Raw genomic sequence first — 12,537 nt, 5'->3', positions numbered from 1 at the left:
GTGTCAACCCTCGGAATAATGCAAGTGAAGGATTTTCCCAGAAAGGCCACCACCAACCCCTGCATAGCTCCCATTTCCCCACCCAGTCCCATTAACAGTCCTAGTGTTCCCTGCCCTCCAAGCTAAGCAGCGAATCCTTTTAGACAACTCGGTGTCCCACTGAGACAAAGCCAATAGACACTATATGCCTCTACCTCTCCCCTGAGCTGCTAAACCTCCCGCAAGTGCCCTTACCTGTCCCTTACAGCCCCCACCCAGCTCCCCCGCTGTTGCTGTGTTGTGCCCAAAGCCATCTGTGCCATGCCCAGGGGCTGCACACCTGAAAATTAGGTGTTGGTTGAAGAGTTATGGATTTTGGGATAGAGAAGAAAACTTGTGCCCTGCAAAGCTCAGCCCCCTCCTGTCCCAAACTCCTGTCTGTCAGTTCTTAACTGCCTCTCGGGTAGGTTCTAGGTTGCCCCGTGGGCCCTAGGTCTCAGAGGAGCCATGCCTTTCTGACCGCTGCGCTGGCTGGGGGACATGCAGGCAGTCATCACACCCGACCCGTGTTTCTATAAAGCTCTGAGCAGAGGAGTTTCCTTTGCCTCTGCAGGCTGGAAGGCGGAGTGTGTGAATCTGCTCTCGCAGAGGCAGGGCAGGGAGACCTGTTCCTCTGCCGCTAGCTGGTGCCAGTGGCTGGCTCACATCAGGGCTTTCCACACCACTGGTGAGAGCCAGGGACTGCTCACAGGTCTCCTCTTCCAGCATGGTTGAAGAGAGAGGCAGTTTCTGGGCCCTTAGCACCTCCCTGGGGCAGCAGCAACATGGGATGGAGGGCGGGGGGACTTAGCACTTTAGAAACTTGTGGTGCAGGAGAGTCTGTGGTGGCTGTGGGCTGTGACCTGGGGCTGCTGCTGGAGGTCCTGGGGACCCCTCTGTACACTCCCCCACTGCCTGAAGGATGGGATGGCTGGAGCACCACCCCCCAGCCCTGGGGGAGCCCCTGTGATTCCCCCAACTCTCTGGCCATGATGCACTTTAGTTATTGCGTTGTCCTGGGGGGAGGAAGGGCCTGGGAGAAGACAGTTGCTGCGGGTGCTTCAGTTACTCTGTACAAAGACTTATACATACCCATGTAAATGCAGATTTGTACAAACCCTATAACTGTAAAATAAACAGTTACTTAACACGCTTCTTTCCCTCCCCCTGTGCCAGCAGAGGCCATGGCGTGGAACTGGGGATGGCAGATCTGGTCTTGTGGCACCCCACAGCCTGGCGCTGGCACATCCCCGCAGCAGCCAGGCCGAGTCACTGACCCGCGTGGCCTCGTGCCCAGCAGCCCCGTGGGAAGATGAGCAGGAGCGGAGCCAAATGGCACTTGCATACCCCAATTGCTCTTCTCCTTCCATCTGCCTGCCTTTGGTTAAATGCCAGGACTTGCACGTGCTGTCGGCTCCCCATGGTGTCCCCCCTGCCATCAGCAGCACGGTGGGCAGAGCGGGGCTGTAAATAGCCTGACCTCCCGGCCCTTTTTGCACCCTGGGGGCGGGTGCCTGGCTGCGGGAGGAGAGCCTGGGCACAACCAGGGCACAGTGCCCATCGGCGGAGGCCCGGCTGTCACCGCTTCCCCTGTGCAGCCTCCAGCGCCCGGGCACGCTCTGCTGAGCCGTGTTGATGCAGCCGCTTTCCCTGGGCTGGGAACGGGCTTTGCTCGGTAGCATGAGGCTGGCGTTTGTGTTTACCAGATCAGGCCAGGGCTATTTATAGTTTCCTGTAGCTTCCTCTCTGGGAGTGATTTTCTCAAAGCCCTTTGGGAGGAACACACAGGCAGAGGCCTGCAGGGTGTGGGGGGCTGCTGGGGCATCAGTGGGGCGGAGGGTGGGCAGGGCTGAGGTTTTACAGCCAAACGAAGCCCAGAGACCCAGCACTGCGCCATTCCTTGCAGCATTATTGTGATAACATGACACCCAGCTCCTGCATGCTGCCGGGGAATGTGCCCTGCCCAGAGCTTGGACAGCGAGTCCAACACCAACTGAGGGGTTAAACCACCCATCAGAGTCCTTCACCTGCTGGCACAGAGGCATGGCCAGCCCTCACCCTGGGCAGTTGCAGTCCATTTGGGACTCTGCAGAGAGAACAGCCCACAGGGAAATGTCACACATCTTTTATTTACCCCTAAAGAGCGAAAACAGGGAAATGGTGGTGTGTGCAAATACCCAGGTCCCTCCCAGGTGGTGTAGTGTGGGTGCAGCCTGGCACGCTGGGCTTGTGCAGGCTGGGCCGGCTTGGCACAGCTCGGCACCAGGCACTGTGCTGAGGGTGGGGTCCATGGCTGTGTTCAACGCCCCCACACCAGCGGTGTCCCAGTCCAGGCGGCTGCATCCCACCACAGCCACCAGCTGCACTGCTGGGCACCTCCGCTCTTGGCCTTCCTCTTCCTCTCCTGCTGACCAGCACCTCCAAGTTCAGTGGAGCCTTGCATGGCTCCATCAGGACATACGGACCAACCTGCCAGAGGCAGCAGTCCGGGGTCACCGCACAGAGGGACAGCACACAGAGCTGGGGGCGCAGGGGCTTCGGTCTCAGTGGCTCAGGGCTGTTCTCAGTCTCCTCCAGACGTTTCCTTCAGGCTGGATCCAGACTGGGCTTTGCGGCTGCCCGCTCTCATCCTGTCCTGTCTCTCCCTGCTGTGGCTGATGCTGCTGTGAGCCCAACTGTAAATCCCGGCCTGGCCCGGCTCGCTTCCCTTCCCTGCCCTGAGATGGGCCCTTCTTCTGTTCCCTGTCCCCAGTCGAGAGGATGGCTGCCCCTGCCCTGGTGATGAAAGGTCCCAGCTGCGTGAGTGGCAGGGATGGCTCCAAGTGGTCTCTGCTTCCAGAGTGATGCTGGTCCCCAAGTGTGGCCCAGTGGTGCAGCAAGACACAGCAGCACCCCGGGGTGCAGGGGCATCCCAGGGGAGCTGAGATGGTGGCCAAGGCAGGTGGTGCACAGGGCTGCACTGGGCTGGCAGGAGAGGGCACATGGCTCCATGTAGCCTGCGTGTGCCCCCATACCTCATGCCCCCTGGGTGCCCACCACCGTGCTCAGCCACCAGCAATGGCCTCGGCAGCCTCCAACAGGGAAACTGGGCCCAAATGGTTTCATTGCCAGGTTCTAATCCGATTATGCACTGGATTGAATGAGGTGCTGCTGACAGCAGGGGCTGGCAATGGCCACCACACAAAACATGGCAGTCGCAGTGTTTCTGACACAGACATAGCAACAGCCACTGAGCCACCAGCGAAGGGATCCCTCAGCGTCTTTACTGAGTGGTGGCAGTGGCAGCAGCTGTAGAAGCGGGGCTGCAGGAGCTGCAGGGCAGGGGGACAACAAGATGCGGTGGCCATGCTGGGACTGAGCCAGATGCTCCGCAGTGCTCACCACAAAGCAGGTCCAGGTGATCCAGCCAGCTCCCAGGGTGAAGCACAGCTTGGCCCTATGCTGGGTATCACCCATCACCTCCCCAGCCTCAGGTGTCCCACCGGGGCTGGACGCCGTGGACACGGGAGATGCCAAAGGGCACCGCTGTCCCCACCTGGGCGAAGGTGGTGGGGGGCCATGGTGGGGGACTGCCACGCAGGATAGGCGAGAGCTGCTGTTCCTCTTCTTGGGGGCGGCGCAGGGCCAGTGCGCAGGAGAGAAGCCCAATGGCACCCAGCGCCCCAGCTGCCACACACAGTGCCATGCCCACCAGCCGGCATGTCCCCAGCACATGGTTGTACTGCACCGCCTGCATGTCCAGCACCATGAACTCCTCCTCTCCAATCCCCTCCAGCTTTGGGGGCACCAGGGACCCAGCGGCCAGCGCAGCAGCACCCACAAGCAGGAACAGGATGCCTGTGGAGACGCTAACCTGGGGACAGGGGTACAGGGCTCGAGGTCAGCACCAGCATCCCTGGGCCCCCAAATGCCATGGCGGGATGCACCCCATGCAAGATGCAGGCAGGGGGGTGTATTTCTGGGGGAAGCAGGGGGTTTGGGGTCTCTTACCTTCCAGATAAGGGGGGTCCAGGCTCCGTGTGTCGAGGACCCATCCCTGTCCCTGTCAGGGCTGGCCCCAGTGCAGTCCTCATAGAAGAGATGGAGGTAGGAGCGGACCCCGTACCACTTCCCCTGCGCCACGCTGGGCCCACGGCCGCAGCCGCAGTCTGGCTCGTGGATGGGCATCAGGCCTGGGGAGCACAGGGGGGCCATGATGGGCCATGGAGGGGGTGACAGGACCCACAGCCAGCCCTCTCCCGCAGCCATAGCACCCGTGGGGCTGAGCCAGCTCCTGCCCTTGCCCCAGGGTGCAGGGCAGGGGATGGGTCACGAGTCCTGAATGCACCCCCCATGCAGGGGCCATTGCCTGTTTTGGGAAGCACCAAGAGGGACCCCGAGAGCTTCCAACCCCTGCAGGGCTCTGTCTTGGCCTCCAGGATCCAGCCAGGGCGATGAGGATGAGGCCACATACTCAGGGTGACCAAGAGCATCGCTGCCCTCATCCCAGTGGGGCATCCACATGGAGGAAGGGAACCCCCCCACACACACACCGTGGGGACCTGCCCGTCCTGTGCCAGATCCAGACCCAGCACAGCCCCACCACGGACCCGCAGCTGTGTTGGCAGGATCAGGCCCGACATCAGGCCATCCGCAGCCACCCAATCGCCATCGATGGGGAAGGAGGGGCGGTGGCAGGGAGGGATGCGGGGCCGCTTGCTTGCGGGGACACTGGGACACGGCCACCACACTGCGGGGACGCGGCCACCGTGTCCCCTCCCCGCCTCCTGCCCAGGGATGGGGCATTGCCATGGGAACCGCCTGCTCAGCCTTCGGCAGGGCAGCCCCGCAGCCTGGTGGGTGCGGGGCGGGGGGGGCGAGATGCGTGTGGAAATGTCAGCCTGGAGGAGGGCGGAGTGGGGGGGGGACCGGGACCCTTTCGGTGCCGGCCGCGGCACTGAACAAAGCCCTACGCCGGAGAGGCCTCACCAGGGGAACACGCTGCCTGTGGGACCAGCTGGGACTGGGGACATGTTCATCCCTCCATCCCTTCTGGCATACAGGGGTCTGGGGGGGGGACAGACCAGCCTGGTTCTGCCAAGGTTTTGGGGAAGATGGTCATGCTGGAGACCACCCTGGTGCAGCCCTTATGCCCGTCACTCTGCTCCCCCTGTGCTGCCCTCATCCTGCAATCCCCCATGTCCCCACACAGGCTCACACCTGCCCATATCCCTGCCCTGCCTGCTCGCCACTTACCTCTGGTGGGGGCAGAGGCCTTAGAACATCCTTCTCCGTCCTGGTCCCGTCACTGACGGTGGTTCCTCCTCTGTCTCTGTGTCCGGGAGGGATCCCACGGCACCATCCACAGGTGGGCAGCCACCCCCCAGCTTCAACACAGTCCCGGCATCGTCCCCCTCCCAGGGACACAGGGTGAGGAGGGCGGGGGGGCCGTGCTGGGGTGGAGGGGAGCAGGCAGAGCGGGTCCTTGCTGCGAGGCTGAGAGCCGCTGCTGCCTGCGGAGCTGGTGAGACACTGTGTGCAGCCGCCGTGTGTGACTCAGAGCCAGGCCAGCGGTGTGTGCACGTGCCTACATGGGCAGTGCCAGACACCGGGCACGGGGCACTTGGCCCTGCATGGTGCTGGCCCATGGCAAGGTCAGGAGGGCAGCAGCGATGGCTGGTGAGATGGGACTGTGGCAGGGCCAGATCCACAGGCCTCCCCATTCCCGGCTGAGTCAGGCAGCATTCTCAGGCAGGAGCCGGGTCCTGTGGCCAGGGGCTGCTGTACCACCCTGCCAGGAGGGCATCGCTGTCCCCACGGCTTTGGGATGGCAGCCAGGGCACCCCAGGACCCGGGGCGGTATTGGGTGCTGTCCCAGAGCAGGTGCAGCCCTGCGCTTCCATGGGGCTGGGAGGGTCACGGCCACCCCCACCCCACCCCCCCCCGGACACCTCCATCCCCCCGGGGACAGCCCGATCCCCAGCATCACCCTGGGTGCAGGACCAGGGCCGCGGGAGGGGCCGGTGGTACCCAGGGATGCTCTGGGCTCCCCTTGTTGCCGTGGCAACAGCTGCGGGGCAGGGGGGGGAGTGACACAAGCAGCGCGTGCCCCCCGTAGCCCCCCCGAGCCCTCCTGCAGGGCCGGATTAGTGCCCCGGTCATGTGTTGTGCCCGTCCCCCCCCCCCCCCGGTCCTTTCCCCGCAGGCTGAGCTGTGTCGGGGGGAGCCACCGGGGCTGATCCCCCCACGGGTGGAGCTGATGGTGCCGTGGGGCTGTGTGTGCACAGAGCAGGCACAGCACACGCGTGCACCGGACACGCATGTGCACACACACACACACACACGCTGGGCATCCACACACCGCACACACATGCATGGGGGGCACACGCTGCACACCGTGCTGGTGCTTACACATGTGCAGGGGGATGCACACACACATGCTCACACCCCCCAGCAGTGTGGCACTGTTCCCAGGGGACATCCAGGCCGCTCTGGCTGACGAGGGTGAACCCTCCCCAGGGGAGGGCCAGCGTGGGAGCCCCCGGGAACCAGGGCTCAGGGTGGGAGCCTGTGGGCTGGGGTGGGAGCAGAGGGTCAGGGTAGCAGCCCGTGGACCACGGTGGGAGCCTGTGGATCAGGGTGGGAGCAGACCCGCCTGGGAGGTGAGTGCCGGCTGCTGGGAATGCCACATCCCCTTGGGAGCCCCATGTTCCCTGGGGACCCCATATCCCCCCAGGTGCCCTAAACCCCCTGGGAGGAACAAGGCGGCACAGGAGGAGCCAGAGCCATGGATAGTAGACCAACACACTTTATTCCATAGTCACAACAGTCAGGATAACCGTTAGCCAAGCTCCCGCAGAGCCGGAGCTGGCCGCATCGCACCCCCCCGGGACGGGACGGGGACCGGGGCTGCCCCTCGGCTAAAAGCCTATTTCTCCAAGACAACAGATACAGGAACCCTTCACTAACACGACACTACAAAGGTGACCCCGAGCGCTGGCGCCCGTCCGCAGGCTGCGCCGGGGCCCCACCGGCTCCGGGGGCCCCCGGCCCGCTCGGCCACCGCCGGGGCGGCTTCTTCCTGAGAGAGGTTTGGTTTATTTTTATTATTAATTTATTATTATTATTATTATTATTATTCGCTTTGTCTCTAGTGATGACGGGATGTCGCACGCGCACGCACACACGCTCGCACACGCATGCCAGCCAGCACCGGGCAGCGGGGAGGCGGGGGGCGCAGCGGGAGGGGGCCACACGCTGGGGGGGTCTCTAAGCACTACAACCACACGGCACAAAAAATCCACCACTGTCCACAACGGTTCTCCCTCAACAAACACACCCAGCGAGTCTCGAGAAGGGGGCAGGAGGGGGACGGGGCAGGGAGGGGGGACAGGGACGAAGCGGATAGTGTTGTGCTTGTGGCCGGGGCAAGGGGGGCCCCGGCTCTGGCTCCGGTTCTGGCGCTGACCCAGAACCTGCTCCTGAGGAAACTTTTCGCCTGACAGTCCATGAAGGGAGCACCCTGGCCCACGGGTGACTCATGGCACACAGGGGACCGCCAGGACCCCAGGCCACCCGTGTCCTCACTGGGAACAGGAGGTGCAGCCCCAAGAGCTGCAGGACTGGCAAAGCACAGGTATGATGCGAGACCTTCACCATGGCCTCAGGCCCTGCCAGTACCTGGGGGCTTTGGCTTCCCCATGGACGGGGATGGAGGGTGGGTGGCTGGCAGCCTTGGCACCTTTACCCAGCGCTCCTGGCCACAGCGCAGGGCAGCCGCGCACCCCGAGAAGGCACCAAGGTGCTGAGCAAGATCTGTGTGCGTTGGAGAGCCCCGGGGCTGCAGGACCCTACGGGAGCCCCAAACCTGGCTCACACATGGGAGGGGGCTTGGGGTGCTCCTGGCATGGTGCTGCCCGGGGCTGGGAAGGCAGAGCCCCCCCCCAGGGTGGTGGCGAGGCAGGAGCAGGCTGCCGGCATTGCGGCTGGCTCGGCGCTTATTTGGCTTATTTGGGTCTGGTGGGGAATGGCCTGGGGGGGTGCAGGGACGGGGACGCGCTCTATACAGGGAACACGTGTCTGATGCGTGATGCCCACCTGCCTCCGCAGGCTGGCACCCGCACCGGGGCTACTGAAACACCGCGGCTAACGCAATGCCGACATACACACGCACAGCTACCGCTACACACCGACACATCTACAATGCTGATGGCTGGCCGTCAGGGAGGCGCCTCGAGGGACCCCCAAGGCCACCCAGGACTGGGCTGGGCGACACCGAGCATCCCTGCAAAGGTCCCAGGGACACACCTCTCCCTGCGCTGCAGTACCTGTCCCCACAGCCGAGACAGGGCCACCAGCACCTCTGGCAGCAGGGCCAGGCAGGTCCCCCACTCCAAACGACCCTGGGGGGATGCCAGGACTTTGGAGGGGGGGGGAATGCCCTTCCCCTGGTGGTGGCTCCATCTGGCCCCACAGCAACGGGCAGTAACAGGGCAGCCTGTGACCGGAGGAACCAGCAACCCTAAAACAGGGAGGCAGAGCCCTGGGGAGCGGGTTCCCCACTGCCCCCAGAACCCCACTGCCTGGGAGGGGTCAGAGGGGCTTCCACACACCCAGAGCTCCTGGGGGATCGGAGGCATCGGGGACTTCAGTGGCTGCTTCAAGCAGTGGTCCCTGCCGAGCCCAGTACAGCTCCTCCGGGTGCTGCAAGCCCCTGCCACGGCCACGTCCCCAGGGCTGGCAGCTCGGGGTGGCCGGGGTCCCTGCCGGCAACCCACACAGCACAGCCATACCTGAGCGCAGCCCCTGCCCCACAAACGCAGCCTGTAGCGGCCGCTGAGCCAGTGCTGCAGCCACGTGCTCCCCGGCAGCAGGAGGAGGCAGCTCCTTGCAGGAAGGAGCCATTAGGAAAAGCAAAGAAAAACCTGGCTGGAGGAGCCGCTGCAGCAAGACCTTCCCTGCCGGGAAGCTCCTTGGCAGCGCTCCGCTGGGAAGCCCCTGCTCTTGGCGCAGCCAGCAGCGAGGCACGGCGTGGCGCTGCATGGAGGAGCACCGCGCCGGAGCATCGCCCACACACCATGCGCCCACCGGCATCAGCCGCCGCTGCACTTGGCTCCGTTTGTGTTGTTGCTTAAGGCAGATTTCCTTCAGCATCCCTTCCCTGCCACTCCACCCAGCACGGTCCCCACCACCCCGGCAGCATCACCCACTGCAGCCGGGCACGGTGGGACCCGGCTCCGCCAGCCAAGGTCAGCCAGATCAGAGCAGGTCGCATGTGGGCACTGGGTCCAAGGCTAAAATGGGGGTTGGCTGCTCCAGGAAGGGCTCGTCCCCGCTGGGGTTCAGGGTGCACAGCCGCCTCTGCACAACCGCCTGGCGAGAGGAACAACACAGCCTCCCGCGGCCACGTGCGGATCACGTGTGCGCAACTTCGCTCTTCCCAAAGTCAGCGGCGGGGAGCACACGCCACAGGGAAAGTGCGGGGAAAGAGCCAGTCCCGTGGGACACCAAACCCCCAAAGCCAGGGACCCCACAAAACATGGTGTCGAGCAGGGAGGGCTCCACATGGCTCTGTCGCCCCCGGACGTGGCGCAGCCGGGGATCCCTCCCCAAGGGCTGCAACAAGGAAGAGGAGCAAATTGAAGACATGCTTTAAATGCAGTCAAAAAGCAAAAGGAATCGGCCATTCCCCAAGGAACGGGGAGAGCAGTATGGGCACTGAGAGCCGGGGCTGACATGGATGCTCCTGGAGAGCAGGAGGGAACACGGGGCAGCGGCAAGTGGGGAAGGGAGCAGCCAGGAGCAGCCATGGCCGGCAGCACCACGGTGGCCGGAGCCACAGGGGGAAGGGGCTGGGCACTGACAATGAAAACCCAATTAGACGCTTGCATTTCACGGGCAAATAACCGCAGCGGCCAGCCACGCGTCCCGTGGTCGCGAGGCGAGGACCGGACAGACGAACGGATGAAGAGTGGGTGTGTGCTGGGGGGATGGGGTGAGCAGGGAGCTCTGCCTTCCAGCGGCTTCAAGGCAAAATACCTGATTCCTGCATGTAAACAGCTGGTTTTGATTCTTTTTTTTTTTTCTGTTTGTTTTTTTTTCTTTTTTTTTTTTATATGACCTGATTGTGGGAAAAAAAAAGAGCATTACCTGCAGAGCGCGGGACTCAGTAGGTAAAGACCAAGTCCGAGATGCTGGACATGAGCCAGTCCCCTGCTATCATCTCCGTCACCTCGGGCGTGCAATAGTCCGGGAACTCGAAGTGCGAGGAGCCTCCCCGCGGGAAGAGGTCGTGGTCCTTGTCGAAGACGGACCAGTCCAGGGCACCACAGGCAGCACTGGCAGGGGCCCGCCCAGGCAGGACCCCCAGCAGCTCTTCCTCCAGTTCCTCATCGGAGGAGCTGAAGGAGGAAGGAGGGGACCCAGCTGACATGGGAGAGGGGGACCCACTCTCCGGGGACCTCCCCAGCTCGGGGCAGGCAGCAGCGGGGCTCGAGGGCGCAGGGGGCTCCTGGGGGCCGCTCTCCCCGGTGGGTGCCATGTGCCAGGCGGCTGTGCCGGGTGCCGTGGGGCAGTCCTCAGCGGGTACCTCCGGCGTGGGCTCCTGCAGGGTGTCAGGTGGTTTGGTGGGCTGCCTGCGGCTGGCGGAGACACGGCCCAGCACGGAGGGCTTGATCTTCACTGGGAGCCGCGGGCGGGACGCACCAGCGCCCACCTTGCCCTTTTTCCGAGGCCGATACTTGTAGTCGGGGTAGTCGGCCATGTGCTTGAGGCGCAGGCGCTCGGCCTCCTTGACAAAGGGGATCTTCTCGGAGTCGTGGAGGAGCTGCCAGCGGCGGCCCAGGCGCTTGGAGATCTCAGCGTTGTGCATGTCGGGCCACTGGTCCATGATCTTGCGACGCTCGTGTTGCGACCACACCATGAAGGCGTTCATCGGCCGCTTGATGTGCCCACTCGGCGTCTTGCACCAGGCGGGTTCGGCATCGCGGGTGGGCAGCGGGGCGCAGGGCTCCCGCCGAGCCTCCGCGCCCCGGCCCCGTGTCCCACGCTGCACCATGCCGGGGACTGGGACCCCGCCGCCGCCGCCGCCGCCTCCTCCTCCTCCTCCTCCTCCTCCTCCTCTTCCTCCCCGCCCGCCGCCGCCTCCCCGCCCGCCGCTACGCGCCGCGCCGCGCCGCCCCCATTGTGCGGAGCGGGCGGCGGCGGCGGGGCGGGGCGCAGGGGGACGCGCCGGGGCCCGGGGGCGCACGGCGGGGGCGGCTCCGCCGGGGCGGCGGCCGCTGAGATGCTCGGGAGGGGCACCCGGCCGGCCCGGTGGTCTTCGAGCTCGGGGATGCTCCGCAGCGGTCCGGTCTGGGGATGCTCGGGGGAAGCTCCGCACCGGCCCGGGGATGCTCCACGCCGGTCCGAGGATGCTCCACGCCGGTCCGAGGTCGCTTCCCGGGTTGAGTCGGCCGATGCTCCGGTCGGGTGCGGTGCGGGGGCGCTGCGGCGAGTGCGGGTCGGGGGTGCGCGGGGGCGGTGCGGGCAGCCCGGGAGCCGCACGCCCCCCGGTGCCGCTCTTATAGCCGCCGCCGCCCCGCCCCCGGTAAACACCGCCGCGCCGGTTCTGTCAATGGGAGGCACCGCCCCCCCCGGCCCATTGGCCGCGGGGCGGGGGGGAATATCCGGCTCCGCCAATGGGAGCCCTCCGGAGAGGGGTTGCTGGAGAGAATGGCAGGGCGACACGCCCCGGTACCCCCCGGTAAACCCGCCACGGCACCCCGGTAGCTTCCGGTGCCTCCACCTGAGCAGCACAGCACCCCGGTACCTTCACACGAGTGCCCCTGTACCCCGGTCTGGGCACGGCCTTACCTCTCCGTGACCTCCGGTACCCACCCGAGGACGCTTCAACTACTGCCAGTACCCACTGCTCCCCCGGTCTGGGCACCCCGGTGCCCCCCGCACCCGCACGTGGGCACCCCCGGGAGCCTCCCACGCCCCTTACAGACCCCTGAGAACCGCACCCCGGACCGGGCACGGGTCTCCCTGCTGCCTCCGGCAAAGCCCTGGCCCGGGACAGTCCCCGTGCTGGGGGCTTGTAGCTCCCGTCCGTCCCCGCCTCGCCCCGGCGTGGGAAGGCCGGTGCCTTCGTGGACGCGTCCCCCCAACCCGCCCCACAGGCGTCTCCCCGGGGCTCAGTTCCTGGCGGGGACAGGGATCGCCTGGCGGGGAACGTGCTGCCCACGGGGCGACCACGCCGCTCCCCACGGTGACATTAGTGGGGCCCTGTCCCCCCGCGGCCCGGCGTGGAGCGGCACGGCCCAGCCAGACCACGCCCCTCCCGGCCTGGCCACGCCCCCTCCGCGGGGCTGCGGGCGACACCAATGGCGCGGCGGCGGCGGCCCTGTTACCCCGGAGACCGCGGGCTGCCCGCCAGGGGCCGCGCCCATTGGCTGCCGCCGGGGCGCGCGAGCCCGCCGCAAGGCGCGCCCCCATTGGCTGCGCCGTCGCCGCCAGTTGCTGTGGTAACAGGGGGCCCGGGGCTGCGCCGCCACCGGC

General features: G+C 65.5%; 2 protein-coding genes across 2 annotated transcripts; both read right to left on the bottom strand.

Moving 5' to 3' along the window:
- Positions 1-3,487: 3,487 nt before the first annotated feature.
- On the bottom strand, positions 3,488-5,363 carry NRSN2 (neurensin 2; the record flags this gene model as incomplete). The annotated part of the gene is made up of 3 exons (XM_082490893.1): positions 5,254-5,363; positions 4,009-4,190; positions 3,488-3,871 (listed from the first exon to the last, which is right to left on the bottom strand). Exons 2-3 carry the CDS (start codon positions 4,183-4,185, stop codon positions 3,488-3,490), a joined length of 561 nt encoding a protein of 186 aa, XP_082347019.1. The 5' UTR covers positions 4,186-4,190; positions 5,254-5,363.
- A 4,385-nt stretch (positions 5,364-9,748) lies between these two features.
- Positions 9,749-11,053, bottom strand: SOX12 (SRY-box transcription factor 12; the record flags this gene model as incomplete). Its single annotated transcript, XM_082490975.1, has 1 exon — positions 9,749-11,053. The coding sequence occupies one exon, from the start codon at positions 11,051-11,053 to the stop codon at positions 10,163-10,165; it is 891 nt and encodes a 296-aa protein (XP_082347101.1). The 3' UTR covers positions 9,749-10,162.
- Positions 11,054-12,537: the final 1,484 nt, after the last annotated feature.

The sequence above is a fragment of the Vanellus vanellus genome (assembly GCF_965231255.1).
Source record: "Vanellus vanellus genome assembly, chromosome: 15".
NCBI classification, from domain to species: domain Eukaryota; kingdom Metazoa; phylum Chordata; class Aves; order Charadriiformes; family Charadriidae; genus Vanellus; species Vanellus vanellus.
The sequence above is the reverse complement of the archived record's forward strand: the minus strand, read 5'-3'. Positions and strand labels throughout refer to the sequence as shown.